This window comes from Empidonax traillii, unplaced genomic scaffold (assembly GCF_003031625.1).
Source record: "Empidonax traillii isolate 1590-97213 ecotype Southwest subspecies unplaced genomic scaffold, ASM303162v1 scaffold958:size599741, whole genome shotgun sequence".
Lineage (NCBI taxonomy): Eukaryota > Metazoa > Chordata > Aves > Passeriformes > Tyrannidae > Empidonax > Empidonax traillii.
In genome coordinates this window covers 229,995-256,759 of record NW_020956151.1, presented here as the reverse complement: position 1 = coordinate 256,759, position 26,765 = coordinate 229,995, and the positions used below count along the sequence as shown (strand labels likewise).

At 59.0% G+C, this 26,765-nt stretch overlaps 3 protein-coding genes across 3 annotated transcripts in view; 2 read left to right on the top strand and 1 right to left on the bottom strand.

Moving 5' to 3' along the window:
- CAP1 (cyclase associated actin cytoskeleton regulatory protein 1) overlaps positions 1–1,571 on the bottom strand; it is a 28,868-nt gene extending 27,297 nt beyond the window's left edge. The window contains exon 1 of the mRNA XM_027903431.1: positions 1,567–1,571. The gene's annotated coding sequence lies outside the window, so the exon portion shown is untranslated. The remainder of the gene's footprint in view (positions 1–1,566) is intronic.
- A 2,896-nt stretch (positions 1,572–4,467) lies between these two features.
- Positions 4,468–9,286, top strand: MYCL (MYCL proto-oncogene, bHLH transcription factor). The gene is made up of 2 exons (XM_027903421.1): positions 4,468–5,082; positions 7,430–9,286. Exons 1-2 carry the CDS (start codon positions 4,578–4,580, stop codon positions 7,999–8,001), a joined length of 1,077 nt encoding a protein of 358 aa, XP_027759222.1. The 5' UTR covers positions 4,468–4,577; the 3' UTR covers positions 8,002–9,286.
- A 2,449-nt stretch (positions 9,287–11,735) lies between these two features.
- TRIT1 (tRNA isopentenyltransferase 1) lies at positions 11,736–26,002 on the top strand. Its single transcript, XM_027903409.1, has 11 exons — positions 11,736–11,897; positions 16,975–17,115; positions 17,542–17,640; positions 17,957–18,105; positions 18,972–19,114; positions 19,392–19,503; positions 19,598–19,710; positions 20,683–20,760; positions 21,941–22,050; positions 22,333–22,450; positions 25,388–26,002. The coding sequence occupies exons 1-11, from the start codon at positions 11,742–11,744 to the stop codon at positions 25,525–25,527; spliced, it is 1,359 nt and encodes a 452-aa protein (XP_027759210.1). The 5' UTR covers positions 11,736–11,741; the 3' UTR covers positions 25,528–26,002.
- Positions 26,003–26,765: the final 763 nt, after the last annotated feature.

Below are 26,765 nucleotides of genomic sequence, written 5' to 3'. Positions count from 1 at the left end.
GATGGTGACATGGATATAGATTTTGGCACCTCTCAGCCGTACCAGGTGCCGTTTGCCCACCAGTGAGCACACACAGACCAGCGCCAGTGTCGTGTCACTGCAGTGACAGCCACCAACTCTGCTTGTCTCAGGTCACTGATCAAAGATCACCTCGAGATGGGGCAGCAGAGCAGGGTCAAGCCAACGGGGCCAGCGTGGCACCAGTGCCATCACCTGACTGCCACTCGGGGCTGGGCATGGGGACAGGGATGGGCAGGGAGGACGAGCAGCTGGCACCCAGCAGGGACCTGGGATGCAGCAGAGCCTGAGCGGGTGCTGGGGGTGAGCAGGGTGGGCAGCTCCTGGCAGGGAGCAGTGGCACAGCAGCTCCCTGCACTCCCTGGTTTCAGGGGAACTGAGCTGGTGTCACTGCTGACTCACAGTTTCCGTCCCCTCACACACGTGCAAGGGGGTTCTCCCAGTCCTGCTGTGCGTCACAGCCCCATGTCCGGCCACACTGCGTGCCCAGAGCTGCTACCCACCGGGAAACGGAACTGGGTGAGGCCTCAGAGTGTCCAGATTTGTTCAGTGACACAAAGTAGCTTGAAACAAGAGGTGAGTGAGGTGTGGGCAATGCCACTCACCCACTCAGTGTGACAGAGACCTGCACTGGCTCCTTGTCCTGCTGTGCTCTTTTGAAGGAGCAGAGGGGACACTCGATTGACACTTGATCTGGAGGGACCAGACTCCCCTCTGTGTGTGACCCCAGCACTATTACTCTGCTCCCTTTGTCCCAGGGGCTCCTCAGCTCCTGGAAATGCTTTTGGCATTCCTGTCCTTGAGTAAAGCACTCAAAAACCACCTCCTGGGCAAACTCAGCTTTAGGGGAACAAAGGGATGGCCTTTTGAGAAGGAGTAAGATCACAGATAGGTGAGCACAGCCTTATATATGAAGAGGAGAAGTAGACAGACCAGGATTTCCCAGGATTAGGAGGATTTTCTCCCCCAAATCTGGTATTGCACAATTTCCTGTGGGGGATTTGAGATCTTCCTCCCAAGCAGATGCTCTGGGGGGATCCTCACAGCAGTAAAGGGACTGACGAGGGCTGATCCCTGCAGGGGTGCCAGTGCAGCAGCTCCCACCAGGTTTGGGGTCCCCAGGAACCCACAGGTGGCTGGGGCTGGGCCCCTCACAAGGTCACCTCTGTCAGTGTGATGGTCTGGCAGGCATGACCCAAACTCAAATACCCTCTGATGGTGACAATGTGCCACATCCCTCAGCTGAGGACACCACTGGGGACTCTTCAGGGGCTGAGCCCCAAATACTGGCCTCGGGGACAGGAATAGGGATGGGGGCTGCTTGCTCCAGTGCATGATGCCATCCCCTGCCACCCACACCTCCTGCTGTCATGCATCCGGCACGGCCCAGAGCAGGATCTGAGCAAGTGTGAGAGCACCCGAAACCAGACAGCCCTGCCAGGCTGGGCCAGCCAGGACGGGGAGGACGGGCTCGGGGGCAAATGGCAGTGAGATGGTCACCCAGCTGCTGGGGTGACACAGACCAGCCTCAGTGTGGCTCCCCAGCACCGGCAGAGCACTGCCCCAATGTCACAGAGCTTCTCTGGGGCTCAGGGCACCTCCTGGCATCAGGCAGGGTGTGACAGGGGCAAAATGGGTCTGGAGGGGTGAGGAGACAGCAAGACTGGAGCCAGTGGTGCGTTTTCCTCTCCCTTCTCTGCACTTCCCTGGCTGGGAAGAATTTCATGGTGCTCCTATACCCCGAAAGGGCTGGGGTTGGCATTTCACAAGCGCCCAGCCAGCCCCCGTGGCTGCTGCCCAGCAGCTTCAGGGGGACAAAGGGGACACATTGCACGGCAGCACGTGGCAGCTGCCCTGTGCTACCCACCCCTGTCCTGCGTGGGACCCTGGGGAGCCTGTCACAAGGCTGAGAGGGATGAGACAGGGCCAGGATGTGCTGGCACATGGCTCACAGCCTCTGCTGTCCCTGGGGATCTGCTGCTGCAGCAGGATGGGGACAGCCAGAGGCAGAGCCCAGCTCAGGATGCCCCTGGGTCAGGCTCAGGGTGGTTGCCCACCGTGGGGAAGCGCTTTGGGGTCTCAAAGTCCAGCCCTGCTGTCAGTGGGGATCCAAAGGGCACGGGGCCCCCGGGGCACTGCCTTTCATCATGTGCTGGAGCAGTGCCAGCCGCCGGCTGGGCCACGGCAGCTCCCGTGGGGCTGTGCCAGCGCCGGGGACACGTGCTCGGTGCCGGCTGTGGAGCTGTGCCAGTGCCCTGCCACTGCGGGGCATGGCCAGAGTTATCCTGTCCCGTGGGTGGCCCCTCCATCCCTGTCACCTGCAGTGCTGCAGCCCCCAGGGCTCTCACCCACCCACCCACCCACCCACCCTGTTTGCGCAGCCGGCGCCGCAGCGAGAGGCTCTCGGGTCCTGTTTGCCCAGTGCCTGGAGAGGCTGGGATGAAAGGGCTGCCTGGCCCCTCCAGCCCTCTCCAGCGGTGCTTCCGCACCTTCAAAGCATCCGGAGCCCCTTGAAGCCGGGATAAGCGCCTGCCTCACCCTGGGAAAAGCCGGAGACATCCCGGAGGCCAGCAGGGAGGGGGAAGGAGACGTGGCTGAGAGCTATAGGCTGTAGGAGGCTTTGCTCCTGTGCCCGAGGATGTGTTGGGTGTTGGATGGAACAGGCGGTTTGGGGCAGTGCCAGCCGTGTCCCCAGCCATGGCCACTTGTCCCTGCAGGTGCTGGGATGGGAAGAGCCTCTGTGGCAGCTCAGCCTCTGCCCTCAGTGCAGAGTGATTTGTTCCCTACAGAGGAAGAGAGGGCATCACCCACCAAGGCTTTCCCGGGGAGGGGAAAGGACTGGGAGCAGCTCTGGGGTGGGAGGATCCTGGCATGGGACAGGGCTGGGAACTGGGGCCAACGCTGAGACAGGAGCACAGCCCTGGCTCCAAGGGGATGCCTGGATCCCACAGCCCCCCGGGCACGCGGGCAAGATTGGGATGCTCAGGGCTGCTCTGGAAGGGCCAGATCCTGCTCCCGGATCTGCTCCTCTGCCTCCCCCGTGCCCGCCCCGGCAATGGGGAAACTGAGGCACGGAGCAGCGCCCGCCCACCCGTGCTCTCCTCCACGCGAGTCGGGGTGCCCAGTGGGGTGTCCCCGTCTCGCCCCCGTCCTCGCCGTCCCACGCGCGGTGGTTCGCGGGCCCAGCAGGTGGCGCCACGCGCCCGCCGGTGGCGGCGGACGGAGCCCGGGACCGGGGGGGACCGGGGGGGGACCGGAGGGGACCGGGGGGGACCGGGGGGGGACCGGGGGGACCGGGGGGACCGGGGGGATCGAGGGGACCGGGAGGAGCTGTGATGGACGGCACTGGGCAGAGCTGGGCTGGGTTTTTCCGCGCTGATCCATGCAGGGCTACGCTGCTCTGGGCTGCACTGGCCTGTACTGGGCAGTGCTAGTCTATGCTGGGCTATCCTGGACTGACTGCACTGGGCCGTGCTGGTCCATGAAGGGCCGTGCAGGACTGGGCTGAACTGGGCTGTGCTGGGCTGGACTGGTGGCTGGACTGGGACAATTTCCTCCCAGCACGGCCGATGCTGCATCCCAGGGACCAGCGCCCAGCACCCCCCTCAGATCCCACGGTCGCTGGACGGGGCAGATCCTGTGGCCCATCCACACTGGGTGGCAAAAGGAGGGTGCTGAGGCTGAATGAGTTCACACAGACTGTGGTGGGAATCTGCTCGTTCCAGGTGGACTTTGTACTGGCATGTGTATGTGTGTGTAATGATGCCACAGCTGTTTGTGCACGAGGTGAAAGTTTCTCTGTGTCCTCACAACATTCGTTGCCCCTCCTAGAAGGACCTTGGCAGTGGAGAGATGCAGCATCCTGCATCGGATCCCACCATCTTATATTGGATGTTGGGACCCTCTGTGAGGGTCGGGGAGGCCCTGGCACAGGTTTGCCCAGAGAAGCTGTGGCTGCCCCATCCCTGGAAGTGTCCAGGGCCAGGTTGGACGGGGCTTGGAGCAACCTGGGCTAGTGAAAAGTGTCCCTGCCCATGGCAGGGGGTGGAATGAGGTGGTCTTTAAAGTCCCTCCCAACCCAAATCACTCTGTGATTCCACAATTCTGTGATGCTCCAGTTTGCTTTGCCATCATGCTCAGCCGAATGTGCCCAGGCTGGTGACATCGCTGCGTGCCCCTCCTTGCGGGGGAAGCCTCCCCAAACCCTGGCAGGACAGAGAGGGACCCCCAGCGCAGCGCACGGAGTGGCTGCTGATTCAGATCCCCGTTACCGTGGACTCCGTGGGGGGACCGCGGGATCGCTCCCACCGTGTCCCCTCCCGGCGGGGCGGGGACCAGGGCAGGGTCCCTCCCTCCATGAGATGCAATCCCGGCGATTGGCGGGGGCGGGGCCGGGCTCCGCGGCCGGGCTATAAGAACGGGGGGAACAATGCGCCCGCGGTCCCGGCTCGGGGGCTGGCGCCGGGGTGGGGGCTCCCCCTCATCCCTGGGGCTGCCCCTTTCCTGAGCGGGGCTCCCCCCCTTGATTTTCTCTCTGCCTCCCCCTTCCCCATGCCGAGATGGAGTTTGACTCGTACCAGCATTACTTCTACGACCACGATGCCCAGGAGGATTTTCACCGCTCCACGGCTCCCAGCGAGGACATCTGGAAGAAGTTCGAGCTGGTCCCCACGCCCCCTCTGTCCCCGCTGGGTACCCCCGGGGAGAAGGGGTGCTGCTCGGGGGCGGAGGAGCGCTCGGGATGGCTCTCCCGGTACTGCCTGGCCGGGGAAGAGCCGGAGTATCTCATAGGGACGGGGCAGATCTTCGGGAACCTGAGCGCTTTCATCCTCAAGGATTGCATGTGGAGCGGATTTTCAGCCCGGGAGAGGCTGGAGAAGGCGATGACAGAGAAACTTTCCACGGGCACGCAGAGAGCCACCCCGCTCAAACCCTCCTTCGCGCAGGATTTTGGGTTCAGCAGCTCCATGAGCGAGTGCGTGGACCCCGCTGCCGTCTTCCTTTGCCCACTGGCCGAGAGCAAGATCCCCGCATCCTCGGGATCCGAGGGCCAAAGCGATTCCGGTAAGGGATGGAGCCGCTCCGCCGCCGGGGTGCGGGCTGCCCCGGCCCAGCCACCCTCCAGCCTTGCTGGAGCCCGGCGTGGAGGACACGCGTGTCCGCACACGTGTGTGCCGGGAGCCTCCCAGCCGGGCTGCGCCTTTGTTGAGGCTCCAAGCGAGCCCCGGTCCTGGCCCCACGAACAAAGCGGGCTCGGCTTCTCCCCTTCCCATGGGAGTTCTGCTCGGGAATCCCCTGCCCCTCTCGGGAGGGTGCGTGGGGCTCCCCCCAGTTGTTGCTTGGGGCTCTGGTGGCCCTTCTCCCTCGTCCCGGGAGCCTCGCGGGCAGGCTGAAGGACAAGTTTGCAGCTCGCCGTGGAAAGTTTTTGGTTTTTGAGCATCGCAGCTGCCCGCTTGTAACTTCGGCTGATTCCTCCTACGCTCCCACGGCCCACCCGGGACGGGCTTCCCTCGGGACAGAAGGCAAATTATCCCCTGGGGGCAACAGGTTTGGGAGCAGCGGCGTGTCCCCCGAGGCGGTGGCTCAGTGGGACGGGCAGAAACAGCCCCATCAGCCGTGGCGTGTCCCAGCCCAGCCCCGGGGCACGTCTGCCTGTCCCGCGTGGGTTGTGTGTGGGGGTGTTCACACGGGGGGGGGGGGCGCCCTGCGAAGCGGATGCCTCCGAAACCCACCGGCCAAGGGCGAGGTGGCTCTCTCCACCCTCCCCCCGCATCTCCCCCGTCTCGCACCAATTTTTCAATCCTTATTTACAAACATCCCCCGGGGGCTCTCCAACCCATTCACCCCCCTCCCACACACACACACACACACACGTCGTCCCGCAGCCGCGGCGGGGGCCGTGTGCTGTTTCCCTCGCTCCCAGGGAAGCCGGGCTGACTCGGTGCCGTGACCCCGTTAATAAATCTGCCGGTGGCCGCCACCTGCGCCGGTGAGTCACGGCGCGGGAAGGGCGCTTAATGCCATTAGGGAGCCCGGGCACTGTAAGCAGGTCGCGGGCGTTAAGAGGCTTAACCCAAATATGTGGGGCCGAGCGGGGGCCCGCGGGGGTCCCGGCGGGGTCCCGGTGCCGCGGGGGTCCCCGTGGGGTCCGGCCGCGCCACGTGGGCGCCGAACAAAAAGCAACAGATTGCAAACAATGAGAGCGGCCGCGGTGATGGACAGCAGCGGCGGCCAATGGGAGGGCCGGACGGCCGGTCTGCCCCGCCGGGCAGCCAATGGACGGCTCCGGGGGGCGGGGCCCCGTGGCCCGACTTTATTAATGAGCGGGGGGGGCTCCGTGTGTGTCCACGTGGCTGAGAACGGGCGGGTTGTGACACCGATGAGTGTGGCCTTCGGCCTGTCTGGGGGCAGCGAGTAGACCCCCACCCCAGTCTCTCCAGTAGCAGAGTGGTTTGGGCTTGCTGGACAGAGCCCCCAAAGCCTGGGGGGCTACGGAAAAGCAGGAATGTGCCCTGGAGGACCAGGCCTCTGCCCACTGGTGGGGATTTGGTTGTTTTGGGGGACCTTTAGTGAGTGGCTGTGTTTTCCCCCGAAGCCTAGGAAAAAAGTTGGAGGCGCATCTCTGAAGTGAGAGTGGCCACAAGTGTGTCTGCAGCCCGGTCACCTCACTGTCCCCAGGGCCACCTTCCTGCCACTGGGCTTTGCCAGCGTAGGACAAGCTGCAGTGACAACAGGCAGGGTGCTTTGGGGTCATTTATGCTTTATTTAGTTCTTTCTGTTCTCGGGCTTCGGATGCCTTCGAGGTTCAGGGTCTGTTGGAGGGACCCCTTCACCTCTCCCTCCCCCCCTGCACAGTGGGGGATTGTCCCCTCTGTCCCCGGGAAGCCGGGGTTGAATGGGCTTTATCACTTGTGAAAAGTAACAAGTCACCGAGGTGGGAAGCTGCAGCCGAGGGGAACAAAGGGCAGCTCTGCCCCCACGTCCCTCATTTACAATTCCAATGGGCCGTGAAAGCACCCGGCGGGATGAACTTTAGAGCTAGGCTGTCCCAGCATCTTGCTCCTCCAGTCCCTCCCAAGCAGGAGGGCTCTTTCTTGCCTGGTGATCCTTTAATGTGAACACATGTTGCTCCTGGTGCTGAAGTGAGGCAGAAACAAACCCCCGTCCCGTTTTGGGGGACCGGGCCCATGAATGTGGAGGGAATTCTGCTCCTCTCCATCCGATGGTGTTGGAAGAGCACTTAAATCACACAGTCCCTTCTGGAGGTCGCGGAGTGGCTTCGCAGTGCAAACTTTGGGACAGCAGCAGGGAGATTGTCCAGGGAGGGCTCTGGGGACTCCCAGAAAGGGTCGACTGGGACTTCCCAGCTGACGGGGATTTGTTCTTTCTTTGCCACGTCTGTTTTGAGCAGAAGGAGAGGAGATCGATGTGGTGACGGTGGATAAGAGACAATCGCTCGGCCTGAGGAAGCCGGTGACCATCACCCTGCGCGCAGACCCCCTGGATCCCTGCATGAAGCGCTTCCACATCTCCGTCCACCAGCAACAGCACAACTACGCCGCCCGCTCGCCGCCGGACTCCTGTCCCCCACCGGAGTCACCCCAGCAGGACCAGGACCGGGAGGAGGACGAGCCACCCAGCGCCCCGGAGCCCGTCCCTGCCGTCACACCACCTGAGCCCGGCTTGCCGAAGCTCAGCAGCAGCCCCGGCTCTGACAGCGAGGACGTGGCCAAGAGGAAAAACCACAACTACCTGGAGCGCAAGCGGCGCAACGACCTGCGCTCGCGGTTCCTGGCCCTGCGGGACCAGGTGCCCGGGCTCGCCAGCTGCCCCAAGACGCCCAAGGTGGTGATCCTGAGCAAGTCCTCCGAGTACCTGCAGTCGCTCATCAGTGCCGAGAGGCGGATGGCAGCCGAGAAGCGGCAGCTGCAGCAGCGCCAGACCCAGCTGCTCAAACGGATTGCTCACCTCAAGGGGCACTAGCGCCCAGGGTACCCCCCGCCCCGGTCCCCACAACCCCCCCTGGCTCCCTCTCAATTTGCACATTTTTTTTTTTTATTATTATTTAGTTTTTTGGTTGTTTGTTGAACTGTTGGCCCCGGGGGGCTGGAGCACGTGGCGGTTGCTGCACGTGGGGTGGCCGTGGAGCTGCTCCCGGATGAGGGAATGGGGCCACAGTGGAGACCCTCCCGTGGCATCAACCTGCCTGGGGCTGGTTTCTCAGCACCAAGTGTTGCAAGATTTCCCCTGTCCCTGCTGTGAAGCTTTGTCAAGTGACTTTTCTGATTCAAGAGCTCAACTCTATTCCCCCTCCCCAGCAGCCCCTGCATCCTTCTCTGCCGTTTTCCACCAACAGCATCTCTGGGAGCTGCCCCTGGGCGTCCACCTCGCCCTAAAAATCCCGAGCAACCACGGTCTGCCTCAGCTCTTGGAAGCAGGCAGACACAGAGCCCAGCACGGGCCTCGGCTCTGGATGGATCCCATGGAGATGGTGAGGGCAGGACGTGTCTCTCACCGGGGTGAGCAGCACCCCTTGCTCGGCTGGACCGTACCTCACTTGCTGATCACTTCACGCAGTAGCTCGTCTTGGATTTTATGTTCTAGAAACTGCTGCTGTAACTGCGAGTCTTATACTGGAGGCTGTGTTTTTATACTGTATTTTTGTACCACTTTTTGAGAAGTATTGGTAAAGAGTTTGCTTTTTTTATATATATATAAAAACTTTTTTTTTAAGGGGGAGGGGGGTTTTCCTGCTGAGGGGAATGGCTCAGTCCTGCTGCACTTTAGGGAGATCAGGAAGGGGCTGGCTCCTGCTGGACCCTCGAGCTGAGTCCTCGCGGAGGCCATTTACCCCCTTGCAGCTCTCCAAACCACCCATTTGCAATAACAGGGGATTTTATCCCTTTCCCCTCGTTTGTGAGTATCCTTGTGACCCCTTTTCCCACCCTTGTGAGTACCCCCTCACCAGCAGCCACTTAAAATCCCCGGCGAAGCTTTTGGGCTTTGCAGGGTGCAGGTTGTGTGTGTGGGGCTGCTCTACCTTCGAGGCTCCCCCCTGCCTGTGCCCTCCTGCTGCCCAACCTGTGGTGGGGTACGTGGGTGGCAGAGTCCCCTGTCCCCTCCCAGGGGTGCTGGCAGGGGTGGTCCTGCAGGACAGCACCCTCGGGCCCCCACTGACCTGCTGAGAACTTTTAGAGTTAACACTGTGGTCGGATTTAGCACTTTCTTCATTACCTCACACTTCATAAATAAATAAGTTTGCAACAGCCTGGGTTGGCTTTTTCCATGCTGTGGGTTTCCGTGCATCACATCACGAGGCTCCTTGTGGGGGGGCTGACCCGGCCCCTGTGTTTTGGGGTATCCTGGGCATGAATGGGAGTTCATATATTTTGCCCCAGGGCTCGGCTGAACCAAGACTGAGCTCTTTGTCCTGGTTTTCTCCCAGCAATTGAAGAAGTGTTCGTGGTGGTGGGGCCAGGGAAATGAATCACCTGGATTATTTTTCCTCCTTTTAAGTGGTTTTATTGGCAAGGAGGGGCAGAGAGAGCCCAGACTGGGCTCAGAGGAGGCTTTGGTGTAACTATAAACCCCCCTAATGGGGCTCAGGGCAGGCAGTGTGGGGTGATCGCTGCCCCACAGGTCAGGGGGCTGTGGCTGGTAGTAACCCTATAGGGAGGGGGGAATGCAATCCCCTCGCTTCCAGGGGCATTGGAGAACTCCCTATCCCAGATCTGCCAAGTGGATGAAATTATATATATGTGTATCCTCCACGCTGCCCCCAAACTCAGTGCATTTGGGTTTCCTTTGTCCTGGCAGCAAAAGTCTTACTCTAAATGCAGGAGGGACATGGGATCCTGTTACTGCTGAGGAGTCAGGAGAGAGGAGCTGCTGCTGGAGACTCGATCACCCCGGGGGGAAACCAGCCTTAAACAGCAATGATTCCACACAGAAGCCCCTTAAACACCCGTCCCCTTTGGTTCCAGCAACATTTCTCACTCTGTGTGTTGCATCACACCGTGTCACAGCCGTTCAGAGCTGCATTGGAAGGTGCTCTCGTGACCCACAGCTTAACCAGGGAGCAGGGTGACCTAAATCTGACACCTCGCCCATGCGCAGGAAACAAAGCCCAGACGTAGCAGCCCCTCGAACGGTTATTTTTGTTGTGTGTACACTCACACTTGCAGCCTGGCATCTTTTTTCATCTCAAGGTGACCCTCCCGAGAAGGATTTTTAGTAAGTTGGGCTTTTTGTTTTCGTGCTGAAGGCACATCAGAGGTTTGGAACATTAATTGTCTTTCTCGCAAGTGATGAGCAAATGCATGGTCTGAGCTGAGACTGTTACCAGTGGGAAATGTAGTTGGTCTGGAATGAAATAAGGAACAGCTCCAGTTTTGCATGTACCTCTGAGTTCTTCTGCTTAGAGCTGCATACATAAGTACACATCTACCTGAAAATCCCCTGGTTACTGGAGCACGTGCCTCCTCTCGTATCACCACAGTCAAGATGAGGAAAGGAGACTGACAGCGCTGTGAAGTGAACAAAATAAACACACAGGGCTTTCCTCCTTGCTTGTTCAGCACTGCAGTTTGTGAGTGTCAGCTGTAATCACCACAGTTCGGCATTTCCAGGCTGAATTAGTTATTTTTTTGTCAAATGCTGCCCTGCTCACACTCTGCTCCTTGCTGTACCCCCCAAACCACCTCTCCTTGCCCACCACATCAGTGCCAGCCCGGGGGGTGTCATGGGCTCGATGCCGCCTTCACGCCTGGGCTGGCAAATTTTTAGGACAGTTTCCCGAGGCAGCGATAATCCCTTCCCTGCCGAGGGGGGCTGGCTGCCCGCATCCCCCCCCACCCCCCATCCTCCCCGGCCCGCAGCCTCCCTCTCGCTGTTGCCATGGCGAGGGATGTGTGTTGCCGGGGAAAGCGGCACCCAGGAGGTGCCATGGCAACCGCCTCCCCGTTTGCCTCCCCTCTGTTGCCACGGAGACAGCCCAGCCGCCCGCTCCCCATCCCCTCCAGTTGCCGTGGCGATGGGGAGGACGAGCCTCCGCCGAGCCTGCGGTTGCCACGGCAATGTGCTCTTCTCCCCTCCCCATGGCAACAGCCCCGCATCATCCTACTCTGCCCCGTTGCTATGGCAACAGCCACCCGCTCCTCATCCTCCCGTACCGTTGCGGCGGCGACAGCATCCTTTCTACCCCGATATACTCCCCGTAAAAAAAAAAGGGACCGCGGGGCTGAGCCCCACGCGTGGACGTGGCTGTGAGGGGCCCAGAGGGATTTTTGGGGGGAAGAGGGGAGCGAAGGCCCCCAAAAGGAGCCAGGGGCGTGGGGATGGGTTTGGCGACCCGGGATGCGGGAAGGGGAACCGGGCTGGCTCTGGGAACCCGGGGCTCGGGGAGGGAGGGACTCAGGGGCACGGGGAGAGACCGAGGGACACGGGGAAGGACTGGGCTGGGTCTGGGGACCCGGGGCGAGACCAGGGGACACGGCAAAGGAGCGGGCTGGCAGCGGGGACCCGAGACACGTGGAGGAACCCGGGGTCACGGGGAGGGGGCTCGGGACACGTGGAGAGCCCCGGGGGCACGGGGAGGGACGGCGCTGGGCCGCGGAACGCCGGCGGGCAGGGGCACAGGGTACTCGGGGCCCGGCCCCGTCCTCCCCGCGGGCGGCCCCGGGCCCGGCCCGCCCCCGTCCCGCCCGCCCGTCCCCGGCCGGGCCATGGCGGCGGCGGCCGCGCTGTGCCTGGGCCGGGCCCCGCGGCCGCCGCGGCCGCTCGTGGTGATCCTGGGAGCCACCGGCACCGGGAAGTCGGCGCTGGCGCTGCAGCTCGGGCTGCGCCTCGGCGGGGAGATCGTCAGCGCCGACTCCATGCAGGTACGGCCCGGAACGGGCACCGGGCAGGCCGCGGCCGGGCCTCGGGCCGGGCCCGCAGCGGGGGGAAGCGGCCGGGTCTGCACCGGGGAGGGTCCAGGCTGGGCCTGGAGGGGCGGCAGGGCCCGGGCCGGGCACGGAGAGACTCAGCCTCGTGGGTGCTGCGGGCTGGTGGCACCCGGGAACCCCCGGGCCCTGTGTCCGGGTGCCTGCCGGGGATAGCTCGGGGAACGGATCCTGCTCGCTCGGAGCGCTCCCGGTGCCCCGGCCTGGTGCCCCTGTGCATGTCCCGGTGCCCCAGTGCCTGCCCCAGTGACCCTGTCCCGGTGCCCCTGCCCTGGTGACCCTCTCCAGGTCCCGGTGCTCCTGTCCTGGTGCCCCTGTCCCAGTCCCGGTGCCCCTGCCCTGATGTCCCTGTACCAGCCCTGGTGCCCCTGTCCCGGTGGGCAGTTGTTTGTTCGGTCTGAGCAGTGTCACCATCTCCCCTCCCCATCGCCAGGGGACGGTGCCCTGTGGGTTTGTGGGTTCTCAACACGGTGGCACAATCAAAACTGCAGGGCAGTGTTTGTTCAAGCCTCCCCCCCCCCTCCCCCCATCCCAAATAAATTCACCTTTTGAAAGGAAACCAAAGCAGAGGTGGTTTAATTTTAGCCCACCCAAAGCTATGTGGAGGTGTAAGGGGTTAACTGAGGGGAGGCAGGAGCTGGAGTTACCTAGTAATAACTGACACCCGGGGTAGTATCTTCCTCACCAGCAAAGAGACACCAAGAGATATGGGAAAGAGTATTAAAAATTATAGTTGCTACTTGCCAGTGACAGTCTCTGTGGTCTCATTTCTTATTGCAAACAGCAGCATGGAATAAATATATCAGTTGTTTACTTGGGTTCAGTCAACACTGCAGAGCCAAACCTCATTTTTTTGGTCCTAATTGTGTTCAGCTTACAAGAGCTTTGTCACAATGTACATTTTGGCCACCACAAGAATAACAATTTTGTTATTGTTTAGCAAAATGTTTTCCTAATCCACACTTTTCACTGTCCTCTTCCGACAGCGCCTGAACTTTCCACCAAGTTCAATGTTTGATGTATTTATTACTCTTCCTAAAAAGGTGTTTTCTGCCAACAACACCCTTTGTGCTGCTCAGGGACCGACGCCTGCTGTCCTGTGCCCACCTCCTGGTTTCCTGCCCCAGCCTGCCACTGCTGGTCACTGTTTGTGTCCTAGAGCGCTAAACTTAAAACCCCCTCTCTCCTGGTTTTGGAGCGAGCGATCAGAAAGCAATTTTACGGAACGTTTTCCTTAAACTCTTGGGGAGGGAGCGTTTGAGGTCTGAGCTGAAGTGACAAAATCCTGCGGGGGCAAAAACGTTCACGCAAAGCGCGGAAGCTTTTTCCAGGGAAGCGGCTGTTGGCTTGAACGATCCTGTGAACACGGGGCTGCTGCTGCATCCCAGGCTCTGCAGACACGGTTGGAGCCACTGGCACGCTGCGAATTCCCGCCGCACGCCGGTGGATGTTTTGGAGCGTGTGTTTTGTGCTCCGGTTGTTTCGGGTCCCACTATGGGAATGCGGGCGCTGGGAGGGCTCTGCTGCAGGCGCCCAATGGCATCCGGGCTGCGGTGGCTCTTGTCCTCCTTTCCTTTTAATCTCATTCTAGCGTGACTGTGGAGCCAGAGCCGAGCAGCTCCGCTGTGTTATCCCGTAAATTCACCGTGCTGCCGGCGCGGCCCCGAGGGGCGGCGAGGAGGGGGAGCCCGGCGGCCCCAAGGCACGGCCCCGAGGGGCTGCGCCTCCCCCACCACGCTCCACTGACCCCCCCGTGCCCCCCAGCCGGGGCTGCTTTCTTGCTGGCTTTGTTCCCGTGGAATATTGTCTCCCTGTGGCGTGCTCCCTCCCTCTGCCACGCAGAACTGGCTCCGGTGTCCCTGTGGAAGAGCTGCGGGGTTTTAAAAACCCCATTGCTCATTCTGGACTGACAGCTGCCAGCGACCGTGTCGCCCTCAGCCCCCGCTGTCCATTCATCCCTGGGCTCCGTGGAGCTCTGACAAATGCTGGCAGTGTTTTGGGCAGCTGCTGGAGCTGGAGCCAGGCTCGGGAAGGGGCCAGGGAGCCCCAAGCCCACCTGTTCCACACACAGGCACCACTCCATCTATCTCCAGGGTGTTTTCGTCATGGCTGTGAGTTGCTGTGGTCAAATTACAGACTTAGCTGCTGCCTGCTTGCAGCTCAGGAGCTCTGGTTAATCTGCTGGCCTCTTAATCTTTCTTTTTGTCCTCTCTGTTGCTGTTTGTCATCCCAGTGAGTTTTGTTGAGGAGTAAGTAATTCCTTGGAAAGCCAGGCGGGGTGAAGGCAGACCTGTTTCTTCATTCCTTGGCAGAGCGATGAACATGCAGCAGTCACAGTGCTCGCAGTCCCACTGTCCCTTCTGGATTTCACCCTTGGAAGTGGTGATGCAGTCCTGCTCTAGTACCCTGGGTACATTTGTCAATTAGTGTTTCAAGTCACGACATTTTAAGAGCCTCTGCTGACATCGCTCTCCTGGCAGGGGTCAGACTGGGGAGGGGTTTGGGTCCTCCCTGCCCCTCTCCAGCTGGGAGATCCCTTGGTCCCCTCTGATGCTTTTCCTGGCTGTAGGTGGTTTGGATGTGTCTGGGGCCGCTCCTATCCCCTCATGTACTGTAGTATAGAAGTACCAGGGGGTCCCTTTCCCCCACGAGCGCCGATGGTGACAGAGGGACAGAGTTTGGGATTGTGGAAGGAACTGGCTGGCAGAGCCTGCCCTTCTCGGGCTGCAGATCCTCGAGGCACCACATCCTGGGGGATCTCTGGTGTTTGTGCCTCCTGCCTCAGTGTCCCCATCCTTTCCAGGGGGACGGCGCTGCCCTCCCAGCCCGGGGGCTCAGCGCAGAGGTGGGAGGACGCCGTCAAGGCTAAGCATCTTTAGTCCTGGCCTGCGTTCCGTGTCTCGGAGGCCGGCTGCTCCAGCCTGCCGCTAATCTGTTTTGGGGCCTTAGAAAGCAACAAAGGCTTATCTGAGCCGCTGGCTGAAAATAGAAATGAGTGTCAGGAGGACGTCTCGGTGCGAGGCCCTGCCGACAGCCAGCTGGTGGAAACCTTCTCCGGGCTTTGCTGGGTGTGTGTAAAAGGCTGCCTTTGTTTCCTGCCAGCCCACACACTGACACTGCATTCCTCCTCTTGTTGCCAGATACTCTGGGGAGGCTCTCGGGGTGTTTAATCTCCGGGAGAACCTGGGGATTGCAGCCCGAATGGCGGATCCTGGATCTGCCCGTGCAGGGCACTGGGAGCTCCTGGCTGGCTCCGAGCTTCCCGTCAGCCCCTCTGTGTTCACTGTGGTTTCAGGCAGACAGTGGGAGTTGGAGGAACTGGAGGGCTGGAAATGAGGAGAGCGGGCACCGAGCCAAAGCTCACCGAATTCAAAGGCTCTCGGAGCCCCGTGTTGAATGGAGCTGCTGAGCCCAGGGATCAATAGGCTGCCTGCAGCCACGGGGCATGTTGGCAGAGCTGCCTGTGGGCCTCTCCTGCCTGCTCACCATCCCCTGGGGCAGCTGGGTTTCTGCAGGGCAGAAGGGAAGAGCATTTGGTTACCCTCCCTCTCCCCTGCCCCAGGGAGAGCCTTTCAGGACAGGAGCAGGAGCCAGCCCTCGCCCTCCCAGCAGCGAGTGCCAGAGTTAAGCAAGACAGGAGCGGTGCTGGTTCAGCCACCCCAGTAGCTCACATGACTGCTCCAGGCAGGGATTGGGCTTCCCTGCTCCACTAACCTTGGATTGTCCCTGGCTGCCACTCTGTGCCTGGTGCCCATGGGTCACCTCTGTGTCGCCTTGTCCTTCTGTCTGGGAGCAGGGGAGCAGTGGGTGGAGGTCACGCTGCAGCCGGAGGCTTGGCAGCTTCTCAGAGGGTATTAAGGGGAAATTTATTTCTTGAAGTCTGGCTCTCTGGCTGGGGTGGTTTCGGGGGGATGGAGGAAGAAATGAGTACAGCTGTTTCCAGTCCTTTTCCCCATCATCAGAGTTTGTGGAATCTGCTCTCGTCAGGAAGGGCTCTGCTGAGCTGTGGGGATGGGACTCCAGCCCGAGGCATCTCCAGTCCTTGCACTGCCTGGATCTGCGGGCTGGGCTGTGGCTGGTGCTTTATGCAGCCTGGAGGGTGGATTTGGTGCATGTGCTGGGATCCAGGTTGTCTTGGCTCTTTGCCAGGAATGTTCCTGAGGGGTTGGTTTGGGTGGCTTTTCTCCCTGCGCTGCTCTCAGCTTTCTCACTGAGGGCCAGCATCTCTCAGCAGTGCTCTCCCAGGTTATGTATCCCAAACTTGAGCATGATGACACCTAAGATGCTGCTGGTTGTGTTCACCAGTGTCTCCTGGCACCTTGGCCAGGACAGTGCCTCTTTTTCCTGGGGTCACTGACCTGCAGTGATGTGTGTATTGCTCTGTATCCAAGTGTCTGAGGGAGAACAGGCTTTTAAGGTGTGCATGAGCTCAGACTGTTTGTGTGTGTTTAGGAGGCTCCATGGAGTTCCATGTTGCATCCAGAGAGATGTTTGTGTGTTACAACAAGCAGTGATCCTTGTCCTCACGTGAGACTCCATGCTGTGCTGGAAATGGGTGTCTGGAGAGAGGCCCATCTGAGCTTTTAGCTGCAACAGCAGCAGATGAGGAGGTGGCAGCTTGGAGAGAGCTGCCCTTGTGTCAGAGCTCTGTGCTGGGCTGGTGACACTGACTCTGCTCTCTGCCTTTCCATCCCTAATTACAGGGTTATATCAGACCAGGAAGGCAGTCACGAGTGGTTGGACTCAATGGTTCATCTCCCACGGGCAGGAACAAACACCAGAGAGATGCAGTTTGGCCCTGGCAGGAGCAGGAGTTGGCAAGATTCCTTCTGCCCTGCCTGAATGGGGCACGTGCCCCTGCCTGTGCCTCTGCCTGTGCTGCCTGCTCCAGAGGCCAGCGAGGGGCTTTGAGGGGTGACTGGGACAGGCAGGGGCTGTGTGGGGGGGAAGGAGCAGTGGTTGGTGCAGGTTTCACAGGACACAGAGGTGAAGGACGGGCTCTTCTCTTCCCCAGGTGTACAAGGGCTTGGACATCATCACCAACAAGGTTTCTCCGCAGGACCAGCGTCTGTGCAGGCACCACATGATCAGCTTTGTGGATCCCCTTGTCTCCAACTACACAGTGGTGGATTTCAGGGACAAAGCCGTGGCTCTGATATCCTTTCACACTGCAGCCTGCCTGGCTGAGCAGATATGGGCTTCCCACCTCTATGGCCAGACCTGCCAGAGGAATCAGTGTTTGGGCTCTCATATCCCAACTAACTCATGTTTTTTTTCAGAGGATACTGCTGGTGAGAGGGGTTTGGGGTTTCTCTCACCCAGCTAATGCTCAGGGCAGCCCAGGGAAGATCTCTGCTGCTCTGCAAGTGCTGAGCTGGGCATTGCCCTCCCTGGCAGTCCCTGGGTGTCTGAGTTTTTGGTCATGTCTGGCAGAGGTAACAGAGAGATGAGGGACACGTTTAACCCTGTCCTGCAGCCTCACTGGCCCCATGGGGCTGGGAGAGTGGGCCCCAAGGTGCTGCTCCCCCCAGCCCTCCCTCCCTGCCTTGCATCTGGTGCTTAGGCTCCCTGACTGTGGCACATTGAAGACATCTTTGCCCGAGACAAGATCCCGATTGTTGTGGGAGGAACCAACTACTACATCGAGTCCCTGCTCTGGAAGGTCCTTATCAACACCAAGGTACTGTGGGGGCCTGTGAATCCCTCTGGGAAGGGGTGAGACACCCTGAGATTAGCTCAGCTGGTTAGAGCACGGTGCTAAACGTGCCAAGGCTGTGGGTTCACGATGATCCTTGTGGGTCCTTTCCAACTTAGAATATTCTGTTATTCTGAGAGCCCCACGTTCAAGGCAGGCTTGGTGCTGCCCCTGCTAGAGTGGGGCAAGGAGAACCCAAAGGCCCTTGTTCACCCCGTGGGTCTGGAGGATCTTTTTTTAACTCTGCTGGCCTCACACAGGGATGAGTGGTTTGATCCAGGGCTGCCTTTGTGCCTCACAGGAGAAGACCAGCACTGCCCCTGGACCGCCCAGTGACAGGAAGGTGGAGCTGGAGCAGCTGGACAGTGCTGAGCTCCACCGCCGCCTGAGCCAGGTGGACCCGGAGATGGCGGCCAAGCTGCACCCCCATGACAAGCGCAAAGTGGCCAGGTGAGCTCGGCATGCCCGGGCCAGGAGGTGCCAGGGCCCAGCACCCCTTCCCCAGGGAATGGTGTGCCCGGGAAAGGAGTCACTTCCCGTGGCAGGGGGTGCCTGGGAGTCCCTCGCAGTGGGACCTTGGAGCACTGGGGTTGGGGAGCTCTCTCTGGGGTCCGAGACCTCTGACCACGCAGCCCCCTGCCCTGCCTGAGCTGCCTTTGGGGTCCAGGGCAGTGCCTCACCCCTGGGCTGTGCACAGTGGGGCTGCTCCCGCTGCCCTGCCCCAGCACAGCCTTTATCTGGAGCTATTTAAAGACAAGCTGCCCTGCTGGCTGAGTAACATAGCTGAGCTCTGTGGGAACAGCACGGCAGCAAGACCAGGCTTGCTGCTTTGGCGGGCCCATCCCAGCCGAGCCCTGGCCCCGGGGGGAGCAGAACACCACCCACCCCATTCGCACGGTGCAGGGGACAGAGGGTTGGGCACCCGGCACAGCTTCCTGCACCTCCCTGGCTGGGCTGGGCTGGTGGTGAAGCTCTGCAGCATCGGCAGCGCTGGCCCCTTCCCTGCAGGCCTGCCTGGCTGGAAAGGGCAGGGCTGGAGCCAGATCCCCGTCCCCTGCAGGGCTTGTCCTGGTGCCAGGCAGGAGTGGGTGGCTGTGCTCTGGGCTCCTTGTGTGCCAGCGCTGCACCCCCAGGAGCTGGGTGTGCGCAGATGCCGGGCACGGGAGAGGGGTGAAACCTGCCCTCCCCACACATGAGAGGGTTGGATCCCAGCAAGTGTCTGCGGTTCCCTTTGCTGGAGCCCCCAGGGCTGCTGGGGAAATGGGAAAAGCTCATTCTCACCGAGCCTCTGAGCTCTTGTCTGTCTCTGCTTACAGGAGCCTCCAAGTGTTTGAAGAGACAGGGATCCCCCACAGTGAAATCTTGCACCAGCAGCAGGAGGAGGAAGGTGGGGGGCCCTTAGGTGGGCCCCTGAAATACCCACATTCCTGCATCCTGTGGCTCCATGTGGACCAGGCAGGTGAGAGCGGGCTCCTGGCCGGCTGAGTAAGGTGGTGCAGGCTTAGGGCTGAGTCCCTTCTTCTGCCCCAGCCTCCCCCCTGGAGAAGGCAGCAATTCCTTTGGCACCAGTGGGTGTGACAGAGAGCTCGTTCCCCTTCCCCTGCCGGGCTCTGCCTTGCTCGGGTGGAGCGGGAGGTTGGCAGTGCTGAATCACGTCCTGGCACGCTGTCCAGCCCTGGGCATCCTGAGGGCAGGGCTCGGGGGGGGCTGAGCGTGCCCTGCTGTCCTGCCCCCAGCTCTGGATGCCCGGCTGGAGAAGCGGGTGGATGACATGCTGGCTGCAGGGCTGCTGGAGGAGCTGCGGGACTTCCACCGCCGCTACAACCGCCAGAAGGTGGCCGAGAACCGGTGGGTGAGGAGCCAGCTCCTCTCTGCTCCCACTCCCCAGCTTCCTGTGGGAAGGGCTGAGGCTGTGACTCCCCCCACTTGTCTTGTTCTCCAGGCAGGATTACCAGCATGGCATCTTCCAGTCCATTGGCTTCAAGGAGTTCCACGAGTACCTCATCAGTGAAGGGAATTGCTCACCTGAGACCAGTGCCCTGCTGCTGCAGAAAGGTGGGAGGAGCACCCTGTGTGCCCCATGTTCCCTCAGCCCCACACAGCTCCAGGTGGCACCACGAGACGGTCTTGAACCAAGGTCAGACCTTGGGGCAGGTCTTGTTGGGGCTGAGCTGCACCTTTCTCTCTGCATTTCCCACTTCTGCCTGCTCAAGGGAGCAGGGGCTCCTTTTTGAGGGCTTGGAGAGCATCTCTGAGCATACCCAGAGCAACCCCTCCCTTCCCCCAGGCCTCGTTGCAGGATGTACAGGGCACAGCGTGACTTGGGGTCTGGGGCTGGTCTGCTTGAGTGATGGGATCCCAGCTGGGCTGTGAATGCTGTGCAGAACAGGGGTAGAAAGGAGAAATGAAGCAGAACTCAAGCAGGGTTCAGTGTAGAAATGGAGACTGAAGAAACCACAGAACTGATAAAAGGCTTGAAAACAAGTCTGGTGGAGAAAGGGCTTGTTGTGTCTGCTCGGGAGACAATTATTAGGAGGGATATGATAAGCCTGGTATGAAATACTGAATGGTTGTACAGTGGTAAATCATCCTCTGGGCCCACTGTGGGTGGGACGAGCAGTCCTGGGCTCCATTTGTGCAGAGAATTGTTCAATTAGGCATTATGAGAGCAGTGCAGCCCTTGATTGTCCTACCTGCTAAAAGCTTCAGGGTGGAGTGTTTGGGCTCCTTCCATCCACTGTTCATTCAGGGGGTGGAATACCCAGCCCTTCCATGCTACCACTGCCCCTACACTGTCTGTCAGGGCTTGACCTCTTTGCTGTGATAACCCTTCTCAGTGCTGGCTCAAACCCTCCCAGACTCACAGTAGAAATAATTCTCATGGTGCCACCCAGCACAAACTTCTGTCTTGTGTGATTTCCTCCCCTCGGAGCCAACAGCCTCTTCTCACTGCTCTGAGCTCAGCTTGCAGCATTGCCCTGACCTTTGGGGGTTTTTTTTCTCTTTTTTAATCCCCCTGTTTCAAAGGGATCCAGGCCCTCAAACAGGTGACCAAGAGATACGCCCGGAGGCAGAACAAATGGGTCCGAAACCGCTTCCTGAAACGTGAGTGCTCTGTTCCCACCCCACCTCGCCCATCCCTGTTCTTGCATCTCTCCTCATCCCTCCTCAGTGCATCCCCCACTCCAGCTGGAGAGGGGACAGTTTTGGTGCTTTGGGGCACTTTGTGTCCATGTGTGTCCTGCCCACAGCCTCTCATCCCAGACACTCAGAAGCCACCTCTTCCTCACTGTACCCTGTACCCCATCCCCTCCCAACAGCAGTGCCACCAGGATGGAGAAAATCCCAACAGGACACAGTAAACCCTGTGCCAGGCTCTGGTAGATGATGATGATGATGATGATGGCCACAGCATCCCTGCAGATTATCCCACCAACAGCTCCTGTGAGGCTCAGGCAGGGGGTCCCCACGCACCCACACATGCTCCTGGCTCTGCAGGGAGAAAAGCCCATTTGACAGCTGCCCTCCAGATTAGGAGCAGGAGCCCTGTGGCTGCTCTCAGCCCGGGCTGTGCTCTCTGTGGTGGCAGGGAGCCAGCAGGACTTCCCCGTCCCAGCCCCAGCCTTGGAGCAGGGCCAGCAGCAGCAGCTGGGAGCCGGGCACTTGTTGAAAGGTGCTCGGTAGGGGCAAAACAACAATAAAATAAACAATAATAATAATAATCATAATAAAAAAAAAAAAAAAAAAAAAAAAAAAAAAAAAAAAAAAAAAAAAAAAAAAAAAAAAAAAAAAAAAAAAAAAAAAAAAAAAAAAAAAAAAAAAAAAAAAAAAGGCAGGGAGAAACTCGAGTCAGAAAGAAGATGGACTTTGAACGAGGCACAAGAGCTCTCCCAGAGCCATGTGCTGGGTGGCCGCGGCTCACCTTTCTGGTGGCAGCTGTGCTTCAGGTGGGCCCTGTCGGGGGCTTGTTTGTGGGTACAGCAATAAACCCAGCACCTGCTGGGGACTGGCAGGCGGCACCTTTTGATGGCTTTGTCCGGGCAGGGACAACCATGTGCCCACGGGCAGGTGAGCTGTGGAGGGCAGGTGAGCCACGGGGAGCTGGCACCCTCTCATAGCAGCTGTCTCACCCAGGCTGGGCTGCAGCAAGTGCCCCGTGCCCTGGCATCAGTCCCAGGGTGGCTGTGAACCTGTCCCTTGTCAGCTCGAGGCACTGGTGAAGTATCTCCCACCATGTCCCGCATCAGCCCCTGCACAATCCAATTGCCTTTCCCTGTCTCCACAGGTCCAGGGCCCAATGTGCCACCAGTGTATGGCCTGGAGGTGTCTGATGTCCAGCGGTGGGAGGAGGATGTGCTGAAACCTGCTCTGGAGATTGTGGAGAGCTTCATCCAGGTACTGGATAGTGAAGCCGTGAGCAGTGACAGTCTCTCCCTTGAGCAGGGCTGGCTGCTTACATGCCCAGCCTTGGGCTTTCCTTGCAGTAGTAGGAGTTTGTTGTCTAAACTGAAAATTTCTCCTAATGCTCAGTGTCCCACTTAATAAAAACTGCAGTGTCTGTCCTGCCCACCTTAGTGTGTGGGTTTGGCGAGTCCACATCCCAAACTCTACCCAAGCGAACACAGAGGGGCAAATTTTCACGCCAGAAACGGATCTGAGACATTCCTCGATCTGCAGGGACGGGAGCCCCTGGCAGAGCCCCTGAAGATGGAGCACGACGCGACCGAGAACAAGCGGAGCCATCGCGTGTGCGAGCTCTGCGACAGGCTCATCATCGGGGACAGGGAGTGGGCAGGTAGGGTTGCAGCAGGGGCACGGGAGGGACCTGGGAGGGGACACAGCGAGTGTGGTTATGTGGAGGGAGGGATGGAGCAGCTTCCCTGGCTGTCTCTGCGTGGCCGGATGACCCTCGGCACATGATCTCGGGGCTTTCAAGGATTGTTTACAGCCCGTGGATGAAAGCAGCCATTTGCAAGCCCGGAGGGGGTGCAGGAGCTGTGCCACAGCGACCATCTGTCGGGCTTCCCCCCTTCCCCAGGCTTTCCCCCTTCCCCACCACCCAGCAAACACAGGGAGTGTCATGCCAGGGATCTGGATGTAGCATCTGACTGTGTTTAGTCAGGGCTGCTGGTCCTTTACAACACTTTAGATGCTCCCTCAAAAAGCACAGAACCAATTCGTTCCTTCTAAAATTCTGTTGCGTAAATGAGAGTATCTTAATGTTTTAATAGCTCTGTTTTGCTCCAGTATATCCTATTTGTGTGGGGTTCTTATTTAAAAAAAAAAAAAAAGTATAGTAATAGAAAGGGATTTTCTATTTTCAATAGACTTACTTTAAAAGAGCTCAGCTGGAATCAGATTAAGTCAGTGAATTTATCTGTGCTGGGAGGCTCATGCTGAGAGCCAGAAACAAAAAGTAGTGGAGAAACTGGCTGCAGAAATGAAACTGGTAAATCTCCATGTATTGCCCAAGTGCAGGATGGGCAGGGTCGTGGTTTAACCCCAGCTGCATCCGAGCCTTGCACGGTGGCTGGTTTTGGCTGGGACAGCTGGTCCCAACTGGCCCACTGCCCACCAGTGGGATGGGAGAGAGAACTGGAAGGGTAAAACTTGTGGGTTGAGTTAAACACAGTTTAATAGAGAAAGCAAAGCAAAACAAGGAATTAATTCACTGCTTCCCGTGGTTGGGCAGGTGCTCAGCCATCCCCAGTAAAGCTGGGCTCCATCATGTCTAACGGTGACTTGGGAAGGCAAACTCCATCATTCCCAATATCCCCCCCCTTCCTCCTCCTTCTTTCCCCGTTTTATACACTGAGCATGAGCCGTATGGGCTGGGATGGATATCCCTGGGGTCAGCTGGGATCAGCTGTCCCAGCTGTGTCCCCTCCAAACTCCTTGTGCACCCCCAGCCCTCCCCTCTCTGCCGTGGTGGCGTGAGGAGCAGAAAAGGCCTTGGCGCTGTTCTGGAGCTGCTCAGCAACAACAAAACATCCCTGAGTTATCAACCCTGTGTGTTCAGCACAAACCCAAACACAGCCCCAGACCGGCCACTGTGAAGGAAACCAACTCTGCCCCAGCCAAAACCAACACACAGAGACACAATGTAAAGATAAATTTCCCGGGTTGTTGATCCTCAGATTTGAACGAGTCGCTCATTCCTGCTGAGCTGGGGAAGTGCTGGAAGCAAAGATGGAAGCTGGTTGTAATGAGATCAGTCTGTCAGTGCAGTTGTTGTTTTAGCCAGTCTCAGCTTGGAGGTGCTTTGAAGGAGCTCTGCCCGCCGCAGAACTGGAGCACTCTCAGAGCTGTCAGGGTCCCTGTCATCCCTCCAGGTCCAGCAGGTTCTGTGACCGAGTGGGAACTCCTCAAGGTGCCCCCCCCAAACACCACAGCTGCAGCTACACATCCCTAGGGATGTCACCCCGGATTCCAATCGATTGTGACAACACCTCCCTCAAACAAGACCAGCTGTTGTTCTCTGCATCCAGCTGAACTGGGCTCAAATCCCCCAGATGGTGGGAGAAAAGTGGCCCAAAACCTGGTGGGTGTTACTTGTGCCTGCAAAATGGAAAAGGAAGGTGAAAACAGTGGTGGGAACTGAGTGGATCCGCAGTCCGGTCTGTTTTCTTATGTGGAGTTGCAGATAGTTCTGGGAACTGCTCCCAGTGCCCTGCTGGCTCTGAAAGATTTTATTAATTATACAATTTGTGTGGACTTAAAGAGCTCGACTCCCCAGACAGCAGCAGCAACCAACCCTTCTTCAGCCACTGCAGCTTTGGTGTTGCTTGTGACAAATTGCAAGAGGTGAGACTTCATTTCAAGCTGAGGGTGACCCTCCAGCATTGTGATAAAGCAGCAGCTTTGCATGTAATTTCATCCTTTGGCAGAAAAAGGACGACTGGAAAACACCTGAGGGCCTTGATTCAGCGAGCAAATACCCTTGTTTAATTAAGGCCCTGCTTGAAAAGTTTGTGCTTTAATTGCTGCTCTGATCTCTTTGGAAACGGCAGCACCGCCCCGCTAAGGTGGTCAGACAAAGCGCCTTCCCTGAGTTAAAAACACTTATAGAGGAGGTTTTGCTGTCCTTGAGGATGTGATTTCACAGAGAAACGCAGCTCCTGCTGCCCCACTGTGTCCACAGGAGCTGGATCCCTGGGATTACCCCTCTGTTCCCGTCTGTCTGCTGCCGCAGTGCACTCCTGGCTGGGGCACTGCCCTGGAGCTATGCAGAAGTGCAGTCATGCTCCAGGCTCTGTCCCTGGCTGCTCTGTAGATGCACAGGATATTCCCAGTGCTGTGGTGCAGGCATCCAGCCCTACAAATGATCCTGGCAGAGCTCCACGTGGGGGGGAGCTGAGAGTTGCACAACCTCACCTGCAACCTGCAAAGTGCTGCCTCTTTGGAAACACTTTCCCTTCTCCCGCCCTCTTGGGAGAGGCTGGGAGAGTTGAGTCATGGCATGGACTCTTCTGCATGTACAGAACCAACATTATTCCCTCTTCCAGTCCTCCTTGTGTTCAGGAGGAGGTTTGGGAGCGTTGTTCCCCTCTGAGCCCTGATAGTTTGGCCTAGAAGTGTCCAGAGAAACAGGCAGGGCAGGGCTTGGGAGTTCAGTTTCCTGCAGGAATGAGCTGTGCAGGAGGGTGGGAAGGGAGGCCACTCTGCGCTGCACAGGAGGATCGAGTGTTTCCTCCTCCAGATTCCACAGATTAAACGCTCTATTTGCCTCCAGCTCACACACGATCCAAATCCCACCTGCACCACCTGAAGAAGAGGAGGAAGCTGGAGGCAGCCAGGGGTGCCGCAGGGACTGCCAGGGACAGTGGGGACGCAGAGACCTCGGATGAGGACGGCAGCCTGCCTGTGCCATAGGCCTGGAAACCAGCTGGCAAAGAGGATCAGCCGTGCATCCACCTGCGTGGCGAGGAAGCACCTGAGTCCCGGGCGGCCTTGAACCAACGAGCTGAGTCATTCCTTTCGGGATGAGGCGGGTGCGTGACGGCGAAGGCCGTCGGCCGCGTTGGATCCTCTTCATGTGGCCTCATCCCGCCGTGTTCCCATGCTTCCCCAGCCCTGCCTGGAAAGGGCTGGGCCCCGGGGCAAGGCTGCTGGGAGCGTCCTCCCATGCAAAGTGTGAATTCCTGCCAGAGAGGCGGCGTTATCCTTGGAATGGTTGAGCTGATGCTGCTGGCATGCGGATGTGTGGATCCCAGAGACAGAAATACCCCCACTCCTCCAGCTTGGCCAGGAGCGCAACTCCAGAGCAGAGGGAGCTGCCTTTATTGTGGAGAGGATAATTTTTTTGTTCTTTTATATGGAAATAAAGTTGCAGTATTATTGTGGGTTCCCCTCCCTGTTAACAGGTGCGGTTTCCTTGCTCTCTGATTCCACCTGGCCTGGGTTCTTCGCTCTGGGCTCGAGGCAGGAGATCCAGGTCTGGTTCCTTTTTCCAGTCACCTTTTCCACAGCTTCTGAGGGAGCTCAGCAGATGTTCCCAGCATGGTGGGGGAAGGCTGATCCCTGAGCACACAGCAGGTGCAGAAGGAGCTGGCACCTGTTAAACAGGAACTTGGAAATGATCTCATCGAGTTTGCAACAGATGAGTCTGTCCTAGTTAAGGCTGAATTCCCGGGGGTTTACACTGTGGTTTGGCAGTGGGAACCAGCCCTGCATTTGAATCTTGAGCTGCTGAGCAGCAAATTCCTGGTGTTCCAGGCAGTTGGTGTCCCTGCATTGTTCCTGGAGGATGCGAGTGCCGTCTGTGCCGCTGCGCTCCCCGGCACGCTGCTCTGGTGAAACCAGGACAGCCTTTTCCAGGGCATTTGGGATTCTCCTGGCAAATGCAATCAGGGCACTTCCTCCTGGGAGGGCTCTGGGTTGGTAGAGCACAAGCTTTTCCTTCAGCTGCTTGTGCCATGTGGCAAGAGCCACCTCCCAGGGCTCATCCTGCGAGAGGAAGGGCTGCGTGGGTGGATCTGCCGGCGCAGGCTCTGGAGATTCCTGCTTTGGTGGGGATTAGATTAAACCTCTGTTTTGTGCTCCTCAGCACTGAGTTATTTCTGTCACGCTCTGGGGGGTGGCTGTGCCTTGGGTGGTGTGATGGAGTTTGC

Excerpts from the sequence above, each read along its gene's own strand:
- MYCL (XM_027903421.1), top strand. The coding sequence starts at position 4,578 with ATGGAGTTTGACTCGTACCAGCATTACTTCTACGACCACGATGCCCAG. Across the intron at positions 5,083-7,429 it reads CGAGGGCCAAAGCGATTCCG|AAGGAGAGGAGATCGATGTG; the intron begins GTAAGGGATGGA and ends TGTTTTGAGCAG.
- TRIT1 (XM_027903409.1), top strand. The coding sequence starts at position 11,742 with ATGGCGGCGGCGGCCGCGCTGTGCCTGGGCCGGGCCCCGCGGCCGCCG. Across the intron at positions 17,116-17,541 it reads GGGACAAAGCCGTGGCTCTG|ATTGAAGACATCTTTGCCCG; the intron begins ATATCCTTTCAC and ends TGACTGTGGCAC. Across the intron at positions 19,504-19,597 it reads CAGAAGGTGGCCGAGAACCG|GCAGGATTACCAGCATGGCA; the intron begins GTGGGTGAGGAG and ends CTTGTTCTCCAG.